The following is a 19,863-nucleotide window of genomic DNA, read 5'->3' on the forward strand; positions in this document are numbered from 1 at the left end:
TATTGACCACCATCCAGTGGTCTTGACATCCACCATCATGAAGTGCTTTGAGAACCTGGTTATGGCACACATTATCTCCAGCCTACCAAGCAGCCTTGATCGACTGCAGTTTGTCCACTGCCACAGCTGACGCACAAGGTTTAAATTGTGGAAAATCGTGATATGGATTGGTAAAAAGGAACACAACCTCCTGGGCCCTACACTCATCCCATTTTTCCCACTCAACCCTATTCTCCTGCCTTCTCCCCATAACCCTTGAAGGATGGCAGGGATTATGGGGAGAAGGCAGGTGAATGGGGTTAGGAGGGAGAGATAGATCAGCCATGATTAAATGCAGGAGCAGACTTAATGGGCCGAATGGCCTAATTTTTCTCCTATCATTTATGAACTTATGATTGCTAAGAAAGTATCAGAACTTTTTCAGGAACATTTATTTTAACACTTAAAGCAAAGATAGATGCAGATGTGTGAAGAGATTTTGGGAATGTGGGACCTTTATCACCTTGTTCTTGCAAAAGATCAAAATGGCTCTATGTCTGTTCTGACGTTCTACCATTGCATATACGTACGATAGTGAAATTCGGCATTATGGCCGTTCAGAAAATGGAAGTTCACTCTTCTGGAATTCACAAATTACTGACAAAAAAATTAAGATAAAAAATAAAAATTTGCTCCCATAAAATATCGGTGAGAAAATAAAATTTAAATATTCACAAAATGTGTAAAACAACAATTTTTGTCAAGGGTTCAATTTATGGAAAATCGTAATGAAATCAAATTTCTTTATTGTCATTGTAATGGTGCATACAATTAAATTCAGGCGCACTGCCTGACCGGAGCTCAAATGTGCAAGAGAAAAAATAACAATAAAATAACAGTAAAAGAGTGAGGAAAATAAAAACTTCATACACTTTGTGCGCACACTGTTATACATACACACAGATTCACACACGCATTAACATTATGCCTACGTATGCACCCTTATCAGAATATAAGATATTGCACCTTGTCAGAATATACAGTGCATTCAGAAAGTATTCAGACCCCTTCACTTTTTCAACATTTTGTTACGCTACAGCCTTATTTTAAAATGGATTAAAAAAAAAATTGTATCATCAATCTACACACAATACCCCAGAATGAAGAAGCGAAAACAGGTGTTGAGAAATTTTTGCAAAGTTATTAAACAGAAATAACTGAAATAATTACATTTACATAAGTATTCAGACCCTTTGCTATGACACTCAAAATTGAGGTTATTTTCATCCTGTTTCCATTGATTATCCTTGAGATGTTTCTACATTGGAGTAGAATTGGAGATGTTTCTACAGTGGTATATTAAATTGATTGAACATGATTTGGAAAGGCACATACGTGTCCTTATAAGGTCCCATAGTTGACAGTGTGACAGAGCAAAAACCAAGCCATGAAGACGAAGGAATTGTCCGTAGACCTCCGAAACAGGATTGTGAGAGACGCAGATCTGGGGAAGGGTATAAAACAATTTCTGCAGCATTGCAGGTCCCAAAGAGCACAGTGGCCTCCGTCATTCTTAAATGGAAGAATTTGGAACCACCATGATTCTTCATAGAGCTGGCCGCCCGGCCAAACTGAGCAATCGGGGAGAAGAGCCTTAGTCAGGGAGGTGACCAAGAACCCAATGGTCACGCTGACAGAGTTCCTTTGTGAAGATGGGAGAACCTTCCAGAAGGACAACTATATCTGCAGCACTCCACCAATCAGGCCTTTACGGTAGAGTGGCCAGACGAAAGCCTCTCCTCAGTAAAAGGCACATGACAGCCCGCTTGGAGTTTGCCAAAAGGCACCTAAAGGACTCTCAGACCATGAGAAACAAGATTCTATGGTCTGATGAAACTAAGATTGAACTCTTTGGCCTGAATGCCAAGCAGCACCGCTCATCATCTGGCCAATACCAGACCTATGGTAAAGCATGGTGGTGGCAGCATCATGCTGTGGGGATGTTTTTTCAGCGGCAGGAACTGGGAGACTAGTCAGAATTGAGGGAAAGATGAACGGAGCAAAGTACAGAGATCCTTGATTAAAACATGCTCCAGAGCGTTCTGGACCTCAGACTAGGGCGGAGGTTCACCTTCCAACAGGACAACGGCCCTAAGCACACAGCCAAGACAATGCAGGAGTGGCTTCGTGACAAGTCTGTGAATGTCCTTGAGTGGCCCAGCCAGAGCCCGGACTTGAACCTGATCAAACATCTCTGGAGGAACATGAAAATAGCTGTGCATCGACGCTCCCCATCCAACCTGACAGAGCTTGAAATGACCTGCACTTCGCCCAATCACCCATATACAGGTGTGCCAAGCTTGTAGCGTCATACCCAAGAAGATTTAGACAATAGACAATAGACAATAGGTGCAGGAGTAGGCCATTCAGCCCTTCGAGCCAGCACCGCCATTCAATGCGATCATGGCTGATCACTCTCAATCAGTACCCCGTTCCTGCCTTCTCCCCATACCCCCTCACTCCGCTATCCTTAAGAGCTCTATCCAGCTCTCTCTTGAAAGCATCCAACGAACTGGCCTCCACTGCCTTCTGAGGCAGAGAATTCCACACCTTCACCACCCTCTGACTGAAAAAGTTCTTCCTCATCTCCGTTCTAAATGGCCTGCCCCTTATTCTTAAACTGTGGCCCCTTGTTCTGGACTCCCCCAACATTGGGAACATGTTATCTGCCTCTAATGTGTCCAATCCCCTAATTATCTTATATGTTTCAATACGATCCCCCCTCATCCTTCTAAACGCTGTCAAAGGTGCCTCAACAAAGTACTGAGTAAAGTGTCTGAATACTTATGTAAATGTTATATTTCTGTTATGTCTTTTTAATTACTTTGCAAAAATTACTCAACACCTGTTTTTGTTTTTTTATTATGGGGTATTGTGTGTAGATTGATGATTTAAAAAAATGAATTTAATCCATTTAAAAATAAGGCTGTAATGTAACAGAATGTGGAAAATGTGAAGGGGTCTGAAAACTTTCAGAATGCACTGTAAGATATTGCACAGAATCTATATACTACAACTCTTGTTTGTTTGTTTGTTCCTGAGCTACAGCCAGAATGGTGCATGGTAGCGCGACAATTTTAGGTCCACCTTACTCGCCATCATCCTGTGGTGCTATGGATGAAGTTTCATTCAAATTGGTGTTATATTTTTAAAGTTATTCACATTTTAAAGTTTAAAAAAACACGCACATGCAGTTGGGGCCCCATTGATCTGGTACTTACATAAGATGGTCACAACATCAGCGCGTGCGCAGAACAAACGCATTCGCACTTGCGCAGTTGGGGCCAGTTGATCTCGGGTATGAGCAGAGCTCGGCCGCCTTTCTCTTGGGGACAGGTTTGCCAGCTCCGTAGTGGCGGGAGAGCCATGCCTGGTGCCCGGGGAAACAGCCGGAGCCTTGGCCTGGGCCTCGAAGTGACTGGGTAACTGCAAGTCTGAGGTGGGCCAAGGGGAAAGGTGGCAGCAGCAGCAGCGGCGGTGAGGCCAGGTGTTGGTGGAGGCCGAGGCCTGGCGTTGAGCCTGTTCTCGGCTCCCCCGTCCCCCCCTCCTCTCCACGGCTGGCTCAGCACCTTCCCCATGCAGCCCAGAGTGGGGGAGGAGAGGGTGCTGCACCAATGCAGGAGAGGTTTGGTCACAATGTGTCCACTTGGTCTACTTAGTATTATAAAAATAAATATTATTAATGAATATATCAGTATTGCACAGAGATAGGTATTGCACAGTGTAAATATTGTCTATGAGGGGTGTGTTTTCAGTGCAGCATTCAGTGTGGTAATGGCCTTAGAGTGGAAACTGTTTGTTAGTCTTGTGGTGTACGCTTTGATGGACCGTTAGCGCTTTCTTGAGGGCAGAAGGGCAAACAAGTGATGGGTGGGTTGAGATGGGTCCTTTAGGATACACGATGCCTTCCGCAGGCAACGGGAGCTATAGATGTCTTCCAGGGCAGGCAGATGTGTGTTGGTGATCTTATGGGCTGTGTTGATGACTCTCTGCAGAGCCTTCTTGTCAGCCGCAGAACTGTTGCCATACCACACCAGGATCCCATGTATCAGGAGACTCCCAATGGAGCAGCGGCAGAAGGACTCTTGTAGCTGTTGTGGCAAGTTGACTTTCCTGAGTGTTCTTAAGATAGTGAAGCCTCTGTGTGCCTTCTTAACCAGAGAGTTTGTGTTGGTTGACCACACGAGATCTTCTGAGATGTGGGTGCCCAGGAACCTGAATGGAGACTATCCACTCTTTCTCCGTTTATGTGCAGTGGGGGATGGTCATCCTGCCTTCTTCCTGAAGTCGATGATGAGCTCTTTTGTTTTTTTGGTGTTGAGTGCCAAGTTGTTTTCTGAGCACCAGCCTGTTAGCCTCTGTACCTCCTCCCTGTAAGCTGACTCATTGCCCTCGCTGATCAGCACCGCCACTGTCGTGTCGTCTGCAAATTTAATGATTGTGTTTTGTTGTGTAAGAAAATAACTGCAGATGCTGGTACAAATTGAAGGTATTTATTCACAAAATGCTGGAGTAACTCAGCAGGTCAAGCAGCATCTCAGGAGAGAAGGAATGGGTGACGTTTCGGGTCAAGACACTTCTTCAGACAGTCATAGGTATAGAGAGAGTAGAGGAGGGGGCTCAACACACAGCCTTGTGGAGTCCCTGTGCTGAGTGACAGAGTGGGAGAGTGGTGGGGGCTCATCCTCACTGACTAGGAAGTCCTTTATCCAATGGCAGATGTTGTGTTCGAAGCCTAGGTTGGACAGCTTGGAGACCAGTCTGCTGGGTATGATTGTATTAAATGCAGAGCTGTAATCAACAAACGGCAGCCGTGCATATCACACAATCACACAATCACAATAGCCAAGTATGTTTTGCAACATACGAGGAACTTCATTTGTCGTACATTCATAACAATAAAAAGCAACAGGACACACAAAATACATTTTAACATGAACATCCACCACAGTGACTCCTCCACATTCCTCACTGTGATAGAAGGTGAAAAAAAAGTTCAATCTCTCCCTTCTTTGTCCTCCAGCGGTCGGGGGCTCTAACCTTCCGTTGACGGGATGATCTTGACTCCCGTAGCCGGTAGTGAGGCCCACCGGAAATTGGAGGAACAGCACCTCATATTTCGCCTGGGCAGCTTGCAGCCCAGTGGTATGAACATCGACTTCTCCAACTTTAGATAGTTCCTCTGTCCCTCTCTTCCCCTCCCCCTTCCCAGATCTCCCTCTATCTTCCTGTCTCCACCTATATCCTTCCTTTGTCCCGCCCCCCTGACATCAGTCTGAAGAAGGGTCTCGACCCGAAACGTCACCCATTCCTTCTCTCCCGAGATGCTGCCTGACCTGCTGAGTTACTCCAGCATTTTGTGAACAAAAGTATATGGAATTAGCTTAAGCATGATATATGGAAAGCAAAGGAATAACATAGGCGAGTGGGCAAATGCATGGCAGATGCAATATAATGTGGATAAATGTGAGGTTATCCACTTTGGCGGCAAGAACAGGAAAGCAGAGTATTACCTGAATGGTGACCGATTGGGAGAAGGGGAGATGCAACGTGACCTGGGTGTCATGGTGCACCAGTCATTGAAAGCAAGCATGCAGGTGCAGCAGGCAGTGAAGAAAGCGAATGGTATGTTGGCATTCATAGCAAGAGGATTTGAGTTTAGGAGCAGGGAGGTTCTGCTGCAGTTGTACAGGGCCGTGGTGAGACCGCACCTGGAGTACTGTGTGCAGTTTTGGTCTCCTAACCTGAGGAAAGACGTTCTTGCCTTAGAGGGAGTACAGAGAAGGTTCACCAGATTGATCCCTGGGATGGCGGGACTTACATATGAGGAAAGACAAGATAGACTGGGCTTGTACTCGCTGGAATTTAGAAGACTGAGGGGGGATCTTATAGAAACATATAAAATTCTTAAGGGGTTGGAGAGGCTAGATGCGGGAAGATTGTTCCCGATGTTGGGGGAGTCCAGAACCAGGGGTCACAGCTTAAGGATAAGGGGGAAGTCTTTTAGGACCGAGATGAGAAAACATTTCTTCACAAAGAGAGTGGTGAGTCTGTGGAATTCTCTGCCACAGAAGGTAGTTGAGGCCAGTTCATTGGCTATATTTAAGAGGGAGTTAGATGTGGCCCTTTTTGCTAAAGGGATCAGGGGGTATGGAGAGAAGGCAGGTACAGGCTACTGAGCTGAATGATCAGCCATGATCATATTGAATGGCGGTGCAGGCTCGAAGGGTCGAATGGCCTACTCCTGCACCTATTTTCTATGTTCTATGTTCTAACATGAAAACTTCCCAAAATATTGAATTTAATATTTTATGTGACAAGTCAGAGTGAAATTCAGTGATAATATCACACAAATCTTTGAATTCTTTTAACTACAGAGCAATAAAAAGGAGAACAATTAAAGACAAATCACAACTATTAGAGGAAGTGACTGTCAAGATTGTGGGGAATTGCAAAAAATGTCAGGGAATATTAAATTATTGCTGTGCTCTCTACTAATGATAAGAATTTTTGAGAAGAGGTAGATAACAAAGTGGTTGAGTGAGATGAATAATGTTATGAATAATGAATAGAAGGTATCAGTGAATGACTGAAGCTATGGGAAGACTAAGTGCACATTAAAGGTGCTTTACTTTTGGAACCCTCTGTTCACAATAATAGGGCTTCAAATATATTCACCCGAATGAATACTTAGTAAAATTGCAAATGATCAAATGTTTACTTAAGGGAAATAAGGCAGGCCTGGAGATTAGGACGAATTACTTCAAAAAGACTGAGGGTTCAATCGGGTAAATATCTCATTAGTGCTCCACAATTCCGTGAAGTATGTCAAAAACGTTTTATTCTTTTCCCTATTAAAAGTTTTAAAAATTGTTCTTTTGTCACTCATTTGCTAAGAAGCGATTGCTTCAACAAATCATATGTTTGATAGATGAACGAGTCATGTGAGGCGCTGGAAAGCCTTGAAGTTGCTATTTAAGGCGCCCCTTCTGTCACGTGGCCCTCCTAAACAATGGCCCCCGGCTGACCCGCAGTCACGTGTCCGCGCACGCGTCACCTGACCTGCACCCAACGCTTTCCGCCCCTTCACTCGCCTCCCGTGGCGACCAATCGCGAAGCTCGTTGTATGTGGCCGCCGGCGGGGCGAGCGCAGCCAATACCGAGTCGGCTTTTATTGTTGGGGCTCATCAACAGTAAGATGGCGGCGGCTGCTTGCTGAAGCGGCGGGTGTCTAAAAAAAGGAAATAAGCCGTTTGGTTACAAACGTCGGGGAGGGGTTCAAAATTTTTCGAAGGAATTAACTTCATAAATCACTGATTTATTTATTTGGTTTCACTCCCCTCGCTGCCCGGGCCCTTACTCTGGACTCTTGCCCTGACCCAGGCTAGCGCCAGCGCCGCGCGGCTTCGGCCGGTTGCTCTTCCCTTCCACCCGGCGATGACTTCAATTCACTTCGTGGTGCATCCGCTCCCGGGCACCGAGGATCAGCTCAACGACAGGTGAGCGGCGGCCACGCAGGCCGTGGGCCCGGGCTCGCAGCAGAGGACGGGGGGGGGGGGGGCAAAGGGAAGGCGGTGGTTTGCGCCGAGGTGGGTCCCCGAAGCTGGCCCGGCCTGATGCGGCTAGGCCGAAAAGTTAAACGAGACAAAGCGGCTTTGAGGGGCGGGTGGATTGATGGCGAGAGGTTTTCGGGTAGAGGCGGATTGCTCCGGTATCTCCGCTGTAGTAGTGGGCTGGAGCACAATGACTTGTGCCTGCCTATTGCTCTCATCGCGATCAATGCAGGGAGGCCCGGGGTTGGGTTGAGTAGGTGCGGGGAGAAAGAGCACTGTGCTTTAATTGGCAATTTATTTTATTGGGACATGACGCACGAAGCACATGTTTGTGCAATATTTGAGTGAGGGTGAATTGAAGTCTGAAGAGTCTGTCGGGCCCATCCCAGAGTGACTGGGGATTGAATTTGTGTGAGTCGATGCGTCATTTGCAGAACGATTGTTTCACATCTCGACGGGCGGGTTGACGAGCCGGGAATCTTCATGTCTCCATGTTGACTACCAGCAGCCTTCACCCTCCCATTAGGTGTAGATTCTTCTGTCGTGTGATATCTCGACGGAGATGAAGGAATTTATTTTTCCTTTAAAAATCATAATGTTTTCAATGCTTTTTTTTGTTATTGCTAACGTTTGCCATTATTTCATCCACATAACTGTAAATCAGTAAAGTCACGAACTCTAAATCATGACTTTAATGTCTGATCCTGTTTACAATAAATTAACATGAAATGCTCGCTTTGATCACCAGGATGTAATGCATTTTATAAATGTTCCGAATGGTAGAAATTTCTGATAAATAGGTCAAATTGCACATCGGTGTCCACATTAAAAGTATAGTTAGGATTAAATTTAGGGATTAATAATCTGGACCAGAATTGGGCATGAAATAACAATTCTTAAACTAAAAATCAATTTGACAAGTGTGTATATATATAATTTATTAACAAGCTCTATTTAATTTTTTTTCTGTCTTTCAAGACTTCAAAATCTAAAATAGGGAAGCTTTAAAGATGCACCATTTTTTATTTATTTATTATGTGCTTTTTTTTGTTGCTGTTTTGCTTTTAATGTGGACACCGATGTGCAGTTTGACCTATTTATCAGAAATTCTTACCATTTGGAACATTTATAAAATGCTTTTTTTTTGCTGTGCGTGCTTTGTCAGGTGAAAAAATACTTTCGAAGACCACAGTTGGGCTTTGTGTTCCTAATTGGAGAGGGGGAGGTACATTAAGGTTTTTGTATTTAGTCTGTGTTTTGATGGTATTCTAGTTGACTGATTTCTGCTGTCACATGTATTCGGCAGTTCATCAAAGTATGGGAGGGCTACTTTATTCTGAGGAGATTGTCTTGTGGATGAAATAACAGGAATAGAATAACGTTGCTGTTTTGCAGTGCTCAGAGTATGGTTTAACTATGGTGATGCCAACAGATTTAACAGGCAAAGTGCTTGAAATGATGTGGAACATGAACTAGTGTGTCGTGTGATATATCTTGTGTTGTTCAATGAAGGGCGTGCAGCATGATATTAGTATCACAGAGCATAGATTTCACTGTACTTTTGACAAAAAATAGTTAAATGCGTTAAATCTTAAATTCATGTAATGTAGCAGTAAAATAACCAGAATATCAAACCTGAATTAAATTACTTTAATTAGTTCATATGTAGTTCAGAGGGAACACATTAAAATACTGCAGTGGTGGCATCTTGCATGTGGTTAGTCTTGCATAAACTGAGAACCTACCAGAAGGTTAAAAGGTAAATCTTCATAGATTTAAATATGGGATAACGTTGTTAGTGCTCAGCGTTACCTTTGCCATTAATTTACTTACACGTGCTTAATGTTTACACTATTACATTTTAATCTTATTACATTACTGGCACTAAACTATTTAGTTTGTGTCTCAATCTGCTTTAGTTGATGTCTCTATTTTGATTTAACCCATGGTGCACAATTCATTGACTAAACCTCAGACTTCACATGCAGTCCACCTTCTGAAGCATCTATGGCTTTGGCCAAAGTTTTTTTGTGTCAAATTATAGGTTGTGGTTATATATGCACAACCTTTACTGGTTGTGGTTTGCAATTAAGAATGTACCTTATTGGTTGTAAAACTTATCCTATGGCCATGAAAGCTGCTAGGCGAATGCAAGTATTGTGACTAAGAGTAGTTCGTATGCTGCCCATGTTTATTTGCTGACCATAAACTCATTACTAGTCTCTTATCCTCCAATTACATTTTATATGCCCCCATGGTCTTCTGCTTCACCTCAGTGTTATGGCATTGCCTTTATACGACTGTATGTTTGGTTTTTGTGCAGTTGTAATACAGGGATTCTTCTTGAGCAGATTTTAAAATTTGTTTAGATTATAGAAATTTTCATAGGAAAACAGGTTTCATGGGAATGGTCAGGGATTTAGTCTCATTTCAGTATTTCTGGGCTAATTTGTTGATCAGTAAAGTTTTAACAAACATAATGAAACAATTATGCACTTGAGGTCTCAGTTGACATACAGTTGATGTAGTGTATTACCCAACTTTTGCAATTGGAGATGACAGTAGCCTCTGACCTTGGAAACTGCCTACAAAGATCAACTGATCTCGGAGCACTTTCAGTCATTTTCTAATATTGATTACTTTAGATGCCAATTCTAGGAAGCTTTGACGTGAAGCAATAGGGTGACATGAAGTACTAATTCTCATTGTAAAAATTCTCAAAACTGCAAAACAGGAAGTTTAAAATATAATTTTAACTCCTCAGAGTCCAGGAAATGGGTGAATATTTGACATTTTAATTAAGAGCTGAGATTTGGTCAAAGTTCATTAGTTTTTAAACTGAATAACTTGGAATGATAATCTACATTTTGTTTTTGTACAGCCAGAGAGGTGATAAAGCAGTAATCATGTTTAGTCTGCCAATGAACCTGTTCATACTTCATGTAACACGGCATAACATTTTCAGGATTGCTGTTCGTTGTCATAGCTCGCTGAGTGAATTGCAATGGATCAAGTTTGTTTGATAAGGTCTCCTCTGTCTGCATGTGATCCATATCACTCCATTCCCAGCATATCCATGTGCCTATCTAAAAGCCTCTTAAATTCTATTATGGTATCTCCCTACTTCACCATCCCTGGTAGTTCTTTCCAGGCACCCAATACTCTGTTAAAGCTATGTTCTCTAGTCTTTGTCATTTCCACCATGAAGACAGATCCAACTGTCTATCCTTTCTATACCCCTCATAATTTTAGATATGTCAATCAGGTCTCTCCACAGGTAGACGAAAAATGCTGGAGTAATTCAGCGGGATAGGCAGCATCACTGGAAACATAGAAACATAGAAAATAGGTGCAGGAGTAGGCCATTCGAGCCTGCACCGCCATTCAATATGATCATGGCTGATCATCCAGCTCAGTAACCTGTACCTGCCTTCTCTCCATACCCCCTGATCCCTTTAGCCACAAGTGCCACATCTAACTCCCTCTTAAATATAGCCAATGAACTGACCTCAACTACCTTCTGTGGCAGAGAATTCCACAGACTCACCACTCTCTGTGTGAAGAAATGTTTTCTCATCTGGGAGAAGGAATGGGTGACATTTCGGGTCGAGACCCCTCTTCAGACTGATGTCAGGGGAGTGGACAGGACAGAGATAGAATGTAGTCGGAGACAGTAAAACTGGTGGGAGAACTGGGAAGGGGAGGGGATGGAGAGAGAGGAAGGGCTATTTGAAGTTAGAGGTCAATGTTCATACTGCTGGGGTGTAAGCTACACAAGCGAAATATGAGGTGCCGTACATCCAATTTGCGCTGGGCCTCACTCTGACAATGGAGGAGGCCCAGGACAGAAAGGTCAGATTGGGAATGGGCGGGGGAGTTAAAGTGCTGAGGAACTGGGAGATCAGGTAGGTTAAGGAGGACTGAGCAGAGGTGTTCAGCGAAACGATCGCCGAGCCTATGCTTGGTCTTGCCAATGTACAGGAGGTGACACCTGGAACAGTGGATACAGTAGATGATGTTGGAGGAGGTGCAAGTGAACCACTGCCTCACCTGGAAAGACTGTCGGGGTCCTTGGATGGAGTCGCGAGGAGAAGGTAAAGGGACAGGTGTGCATCTGTGGGTGCAGGGGAAAGTACCTGGGATGGGGATGGTTTGGGTGGGAAGCGACGAGTTGACCAGCGAGTTGTGGAAGGAACGGTCTCTGAGGAAAGCAGAAAGGGGTGGCGATGGGAAGATGTGGCCAGTAGTGGGATCTCGTTGGAGTTGGCAAAAATGTTGGAGGATAATATGCTGTATGCGACGACTGATGGGGTGGAAGGTGATGATAAGGGGGACTCTGTCCTTGTTACGAATGGACGGAGGGGGAGCAAGAGCGGAGCTGCGGGATATCGAGAAGACCCTAATGAGAGCCTCCTATAATGGAAGAGGTAAACCCCTGTATCCTAAAGAATGAGGACATTGCCGAATACCTGGTATGGAAAATGTCATCCTGGACGCAGATGCGGCGTAGAAGGAGAAATTGGGAGTAGGGGATAGTCTTTACAGGAAGCATGGTGGGAAGAAGTATAGTCTAGATAGCTATGGTAGTCAGTCTCTCCACAGCTTCCGATGCTCAAGTTTGTCCTACCTGTCGTGTAGCTAATATCCTCTAATCCTTCTATCTAATTCTGGTAAACTTCTGCATCCACTGCAAAACCTCTACATCCTTCAATGCCTTTTCCTCAGAAAATTAAAAGAAATCGGTATGTCTTCAATGAATTACCAATTTCTATAGGTGTGTCACAAAAAGCATCCAATTGGGATGCATCATAGTATGCTATGGCAACTACTCTGCCCAAGACTATAAGAAACTGCATAGAATTGTAAATTTCCCTGGTGTGGGACGAATAAAGGAATATATTATATTATTATTATAGAATTGTGGACGCAGCATCAGTATTAATGCAAATGTCTCCTCTCTCCCCCCCCCCCCCAAGAAAACCCATCCATACCTTTTCACCATAGAGTCCTACAGCACAGAAAGAGGCCCTTCGGCCCATCGTGTCCGTGCCGCCCGTTACCAAACACATTCTAATTTTAATCCCATTTTCCTGCATTTGGACCGTAGCCCTGAATGTTGTAGCATTTCAAGTGCCCATCCAAATGCCTCTTAAACGTTGTGAGTGTTCCCGCCTCCACCACCACCCCAGGTAGTGAATTCCAGACTCCAACCACCCTCTGGGTGAAAAAGTTCTTTCTCACATCCCCCTGAAACCTCCCTCCCCTTACCCTATATCTATGTCCCCTCATTGTTGAACCTTCCACCAGTGGAAGAAGTTCCCCGCCATCTACCTTATCTATGCCCCTCATGATCTTGTACACCTCGATCATGTCCCCTCTCAGCCTTCTCTGCTCCAGGGAAAACAACCCCAGTCTGCTCAGTCTCTCCTCATAGCCGAGGCCCTTCATCCCTGGCAGCATCCTGGTGAATCTCCTCTGCACCCTCTCCAAAGCTATCACATCCTTTCTATAATGTGGTGACCAGAACTGTACACAATACTCCAGCTGTGACCTCACCAGTGTTGTGTACAATTCCATCATTACCCCCCTACTTTTATATTCGATGCCCCGGCTAATGAAGGCCAGTAACCCATATGCCTTTTTAACCACCCTGTCCACCTGTCCTGCTGCCTTCAAGGACTTGTGTACCTGTACTCCAAGGTCCCTCTGTACCCCTGTCTTCCCTAGGGTCCTTCCATTCATGGTGTACTCCCTCTCCAAGTTATTTCTGCCAAAGTGCATCACCTCGCACTTTTCAGGATTAAATTCCATCTGCCACTGCTCCGCCCATCTGACCATCTCATCTATATCTTCCTGCAGCTTGCAGATCTCTTCCTCGCTATTCACCACCCCCCCTACCTTTGTGTCATCTGCAAACTTGCCGATCACATCCAGATCATTTATGTAGATTACAAACAGTAAGGGACCCAACACCGATCCCTGCGGCACCCCACTGGACACCGGCCTCCAGTCACAGAAGCACCCTTCTACCATCACCCTCTGCCTTCTGTCACTAAGCCAGTTTTTTATCCATTTTGCCAAGGTGCCCTGGATCCCATGGGCTCTTACCTTCTTGACTAGTCTCCTGTGTGGGACCTTGTCAAAAGCCTTACTGAAATCCATGTATACCACATCCACTGCACTACCCCCATCTACCTCCTTGGTCACCCCTTCAAAAAATTCAATCAAGTTAGTCAGACACGACCTTCCCTTAACAAAGCCATGTTGACTATCCTTAATTAACCCTCAATCCTCCAAGTGAAGACTGATTCTGTCCCTCAGAATCTTTTCTACCAGCTTACCCACCACCGATGTCAGACTCACCGGCCTGTAGTTCCCAGGTTTATCCTTACTGCCCATTTTAAATAATGGCACCACATTAGCTATCCTCCAGTCCTCCGGTACATCCCCTGTTGCAAGAGAGGCTCTGAAAATTTGTGCCAGAGCCCCCGCAATCTCCTCCCTTGCCTCTCTCAGCATCCTGGGATACATCTCGCCAGGGCCCGGAGACTTATCCACTTTTAAGCCTGCCAGAGCCTCCAGCACCGCCTCCCTGTCAATAGCAATATGCTCAAGAACATCACAACCCTCCTGCTCCATTTCTAAGTCCGCATCGCCCTCCTCCCTCGTAAAAACAGATGCAAAAAAATCATTTAAAACATCTCCTACATCCTCTGGCTCCACACACAGCTTTCCACTATGGTCCCTGATGGGCCCCACTCTTTCCCTCGTTATCCTCTTACCCTTGATATACTTATAGAACACTTTGGGATTTTCTTTTATTTTGCCCGCTAGTGCTATCTCATGGCCCCTTTTTGCTATCCTAATTTCTTTTTTAAGAACCGCCCTACACCTTCTGTATTCCTCTAATGATGTCTGTGCCTTAAGTTCTTTATGCCTTCCAAAAGCCCCCCTTTATTTCTCGAATCAATCCTACTATATCGTTCGACATCCAAGGTTCTTTGGACTTGTTTGTCCCACCCTTGAACTTTAGGGGAACATGCTTCCTCTGTACTTTTTCAATTATTCCTTTGAATGACTCCCACTGTTCTGATGCGGTCCTCCCCACGAGAAGCTGATCCCAGTCCACCAGGGCCAACTTCTGCCTTATCGGATTAAAATCGGCCTTGCCCCAATTTAGAAATTTTCCTCTTTCCTCTGGTCCCTCTTTATCCTTTTCCATTACCACCTTAAATATCACTGAATTGTGATCACTGTCACCAAAATGCTCTGCCACTGACACTTCAGCCACCTGTCCGGCCTCATTTCCCAAGATTAAGTCCAATACCGCCCCCTCCCTTGTTGGACTTTCAACATATTGGCTCAAAAAGCCCTCCTGGATGACCCTTAGGAACTCTGCATCCTCAGGGCCCTTGACACTTTGGCTATCCCAATCAATATTCGGGAAGTTGAAATCCCCTACTATTACTACCCTGTTGTTTTCACACACCCCCGAGATTTGCCTACAAATATGTTCTTCTATTTCCCTCTGACTGTTTGGGGGTCTGTAGTATACACCCAGTAAGGTGCATGCTCCTTTTCTATTTCTCAATTCCACCCAAATAGCCTCATTTGAGGAACCCGCTAATATGTCATCCCTTCTTACAGCAGAAATAGATTCTTTGATTAATACTGCAACACCCCCTCCCCTTTTTCCCTGCTCTCTGTCCTGAAGATTCTATATCCTGGAATATTGAGCTGCCAGTCCTGCCCTTCCTTCAACCATGTTTCCGTAATGGCAACAATGTCGTACTCCCATGTGTTCAGTAACACCTTCAATTCATCCCCCTTGCTTCCAATACTCCTTGCATTAAAATAAATGCCGTTCAGACTTGCCCTACCCCATTGTGCTGGGGCATTCTTGAAAGCCTCAGGAAAGCAAGAAACAAGAGACGTTGCCTCGGGAAAGCAAGAAACTTTACCAACGCCCACTTGTACCGTGGTGATTCCCTCGTCTCTCCTCTACCTTGGGGCAGAAGTCACAAATATTTTAAAGCACCAGATTCAAGAGCAGTTTCTTCCATGACCTCTTGTAAATTAAGGATGTAATTTATAATTAACCTGCCTTATTGTGGCTTTTGTATCCCTTTCTCTGTAGCTATAACACTATGTTCCGCACTCTGTTTCCTTTTTGCACTGCTTGTACTTGTGTATGCTCTGATCGAACTCTTGTATGATTTGCCGGGATAGCACGCAAAACAGTTCACTCCAACGCGATAAACCAATGTCAACTGTGCTTGTTTTTCTCTAGTGAGGAAATTAATGTTACTTTGGAAAAGAATCATTTTAAGATTAACTTTTAAGTTTTATGATTTGCATAGTTTCTGTTCCCTGTTTACTTACGATCATTATATTGAAGAAAAAGAACATGTCTTATCACTAGTTTGTACTCCAACCACTTGATGTATACTCAGTTTGATTCTCAAAAGAACATAGCGCAGAAACAGGTATCACAAAATGCTGGAGTAACTCAGCAGGTCAGGCAGCATCTCAGGGGAGAAGGAATGGGTGACGTTTCGGGTCGAGACCCTTCTTCAGACAGCGCAGAAACAGGTCCTTAAAATCCATAGCAGCCATCAGCCACCCATTTACACTAATCCTGTTATGCTATTTTAATTGTAATTCTCCCCTCATTCTTATCAACCTCTGCACCCCCCCCCCCAACTGATTACACACTAGGAGGCATTACAGCTAATTTATCCACATATTCTCTTAATTCAACAGAGTATGCTTGATAAAATTTGATTTTTAATTTGGACTAAAAAAAGGTTAACATTGCAATTTGTGGGTTTAAGTATGTGTACTTAATTTGTTCTATTATCAAATAAATATACCTGTGCTACACCAGAGAGAGTAAACTGAGTCTCTGACTATGCCCCTTAGACTTTCAATGTGGAGATTGCTGGTCCAAATAAATTAAGCTGAAGGAAGACTGAAAATAAAATGGTTCAATTAGTTTCTCATTCCCTGCTAATGTCACCTGTTTCTTTTCCCAACAACAAAATATATGCTACTTGTTGAAGTGTGACTGTTGTTTGTGATTTAATACTAAAGTCTTTTTCTCAATTGACCGTTTGTTGGCTGCAGGTTTAAAATAGCTTTTCCACATGGAGTACTTTAGAATTTTTAATGTATTGAAATGCTCAAAGACATTTTATAGGTGAATAATTAGCAATCATTGACACAGGTTGGGTCCCAAACAATGTCTTGAGAAAATAAATTTCGAGAAGGAATTTCAGGTCATGGTTAAACAGCAGGTTCACCCTACAGGGAGGGGCAAGATTGTGTAAAATGCATGATGCCAGAGCTGGAGAAATGAGTGCTGGAGGAGCTTTGAGATAACAAGTAAAGCCATTAACAAGAGCAGCCAATGTGAATGGGATTTAATTCAAGCAGTGATTAAGGGCTACAAAATTCTGACGAAGCTACAATTTATGGAAATTTTAGACTGGGTCATTGGAGCAAGGATTAATCAATAGATGCCAGAAAAGTAGGGTAATGATATGAAAATAGTATTTTTATAAGTTGCTTTGCTCAAGAAGAAATATGATGCTGGTGGGATTATAATCGGTCTGTTCAGATGGGTAATAACAAGTTCAGTATATTTTATTGTCATGTGTACTAAGGTACAGTGAAAAGCTTTTTGTTGTGTGCTATCCAGTCAAAGAAAATACTATGTGACCGTACAGTGATGCATCCTGATAAAAGGCTTTCCACAGTGCGAGAAGTTGATGAGGGTTGTTGGTGACATGCCAAACTTCCCAAGCTTCTGAGGAAGCAGAGGCATTGGTGTGCTTTCTTGGCCATTGCCATGTAGGTAGGGAACAAATTCTCAGCTAGAATGTTGATCGTTTATCATTGTCTAAAGCTGCTGACAGATTGGGATGGATGAGAGGGAATGCCACTCCATCTGCATAATTGGAGAATATAGCATTTGTGAATTTGGCATTTTCACCGAAAATGGCTAGGACAAAAAACAGATTGAAAATGTTAAAACTTGCAAGCAGGGAGAAGGTGGGCGCCAAATGTTGAGATTTAGTTTTTAAATGAATTTGAATGAGTTGCTATGTGATTTATGTGTCGGCTACAAATTTTTTTTTGAAGGATGTTCTGGCAATTTATGTTATAGTTCGAACGACCTCCTTATTTGATAAGGGAAAAATTAAAGGTTGAATCTAAATGTGCAACGGCACAGATTGTTTCATAACAGTATTGTGAACCTGCATCAGAACCTTTTATGGCAGTTGTAAAGGTAAATTATAAAGTACAATGTTTATCTTTGGGTAAATATGTGCAAAGCATATGCATTTCTTTTTTTAATCTTAACTACTAAGATGATCAAACAGTGAGATATGTTTTAATAAAGCAATATTACATTGAAGCTATCCAGAATTCAAATAATTTTAAATTTGAGACTGAAATTTCCACAAAAAAAGCAAATTATTTGTTTGGCGTTATCACTGATTTAATAACATGATTATGGTCGACAGAAAGCTGCAGTATTTCACATCATTTTGAAGTGTAGAAATGTTCTAAGATTCGTGCTTCACCAGATGTAACTATATTGTTCAATATCGGGTCATATTCAAGCCAAAGCTGAATGACAGAACCTTTAATGCGCAAATGAAATAAAAATTACTATTACATTGCTTCAACTGGACTTGTTTCTTTGCAGATTACGAGAAGTATCGGAAAAACTCAACAAATTCAATCTTAGCAGGTATTGTGAATATTTAACTTCCATTTTAATTTTGTCATTGTACTCAGTTCCTGCTGTGCCTGGTAAATCGTTTACTTCATGGCTTGTTTTTAGTCTGGCCAAATCCAAGTAAGCATTTGATTCTTGTAGAATTAAATTTCTCTGAATGGATCTTTTCCTATTCCGTAGAAGATAGAAAATTATCTTTTGAATGTAAAATATAACTGAGTAGAATTAATTTAGTATATTCATTAAATGTTGGAAATATAGGAAGAATAATGTTTTGATCTGTTACACAGTAATCTATTGTACTGGGGAATAGGCAATTAATACAATCTAAAGGTTGCCTACTCCGTCCGGGTTCATTTCTATCTGCTGACACTTTAATGTTCTGTACTTTACTTTTGTAGTTCTGGACTTGGGTTTGTGATTATTTGTTTAATTTACCTTTAATTGGTGAATCTCTTGGAACTCTTAATAAGGACGATTTCAGAGAAGCACATTTTTCTATATCAAGTTAGCAAACCAATGTTTTACCTTAAATGCTTGAAATCAGTCTTTGGCAGTGAATATGATATCAAGATATTAAATTTTAAATTAAATTTGATTATATTAATCGGTAACTATATCTTAAGTTAGTCACGGATACCACAGACCCATACCACTCTGCCAACGGCATTGTTCCAAAGTTTAAGATTTCTGCATTCACCACAATGCAGACCTCCTAACCCGTCCGAATTTGGTGGAACCTTTCCGCTTTCTTATTTCATTTCCGCCATTCTGTTTTTGCCTCAGATTTTTCTGCAAAACACATGCTTCACCCCGCCGCGTAGCATGAGGCCTGCTGATGTTGAGAGGGGATGTGGGGGGGGGGGGAGAGGGGCAGGGGTGGAGGAGTGGGGGATTGGGTGAGAGGTGAGTGGGGGTGGGGGGGCGGAGGAAGGGGAGTGGGGGGGGGTTAGGGGGAGGGTGGGGGCGACATGAACCGTCGTGATTTGCTGTTGAAGACCACTGGAGCAAGTATGTCTTCAATGAAATTAGGTATGTGCAGTTTTAAATGAAACTCTTTCTTCAAAGAGAATTGGGATGTGTAAGGAAAAAGCAAAATAGAAAAAACAAAACAAAACAATTTTTTCTTTGCGTTGTAAAGTATTTCTGTTCAATAACCTTTCTATAAATAGCAGAATATACTCATGATAGGTCTGACATTGTACATGTCGTCCAAGAACTACAGACTATTGGAAATAATAGTCGTTTTTCGCACATGAATATAGCACAACTCGTATGCGCATTTGGCGTGCATACTTTTTTTTCTTGAAAGGTTGCATTACGTGCCATATTATGAATTTTGACGTAAAATTCTGAATTTTGGACAATCAAATGTTGGGAGGTCTGCACAATGTTTCTAACTTGGTTTTGCCTGGTAACTTCTCTATTGTTTGTATGCTGGAATAGCAAGGTTGTTAATTCAAGAAGATGACTATCTAAAAACACCATATTGTTGCTGATGGTATCACTAAACTAGTTTAGGTA

General features: G+C 42.9%; 1 protein-coding gene across 16 annotated transcripts in view; it reads left to right on the forward strand.

Annotated features, from left to right (window-relative positions):
• The first annotated feature begins 7,232 nt into the window (after nucleotides 1-7,232).
• Nucleotides 7,233-19,863, forward strand: part of ubr5 (ubiquitin protein ligase E3 component n-recognin 5) — a 139,863-nt gene continuing 127,232 nt past the window's right edge. For all 16 annotated transcript variants that reach the window (XM_078397767.1, XM_078397768.1, XM_078397771.1 and 13 more), the window contains exons 1-2: nucleotides 7,233-7,538; nucleotides 18,307-18,351. In XM_078397767.1, coding sequence (XP_078253893.1) covers nucleotides 7,477-7,538; nucleotides 18,307-18,351 — 107 coding nt within the window. In that variant the 5' untranslated portion in view covers nucleotides 7,233-7,476. The remainder of the gene's footprint in view (nucleotides 7,539-18,306; nucleotides 18,352-19,863) is intronic.

This window comes from Rhinoraja longicauda, chromosome 4, assembly GCF_053455715.1.
Source record: "Rhinoraja longicauda isolate Sanriku21f chromosome 4, sRhiLon1.1, whole genome shotgun sequence".
Lineage (NCBI taxonomy): Eukaryota > Metazoa > Chordata > Chondrichthyes > Rajiformes > Arhynchobatidae > Rhinoraja > Rhinoraja longicauda.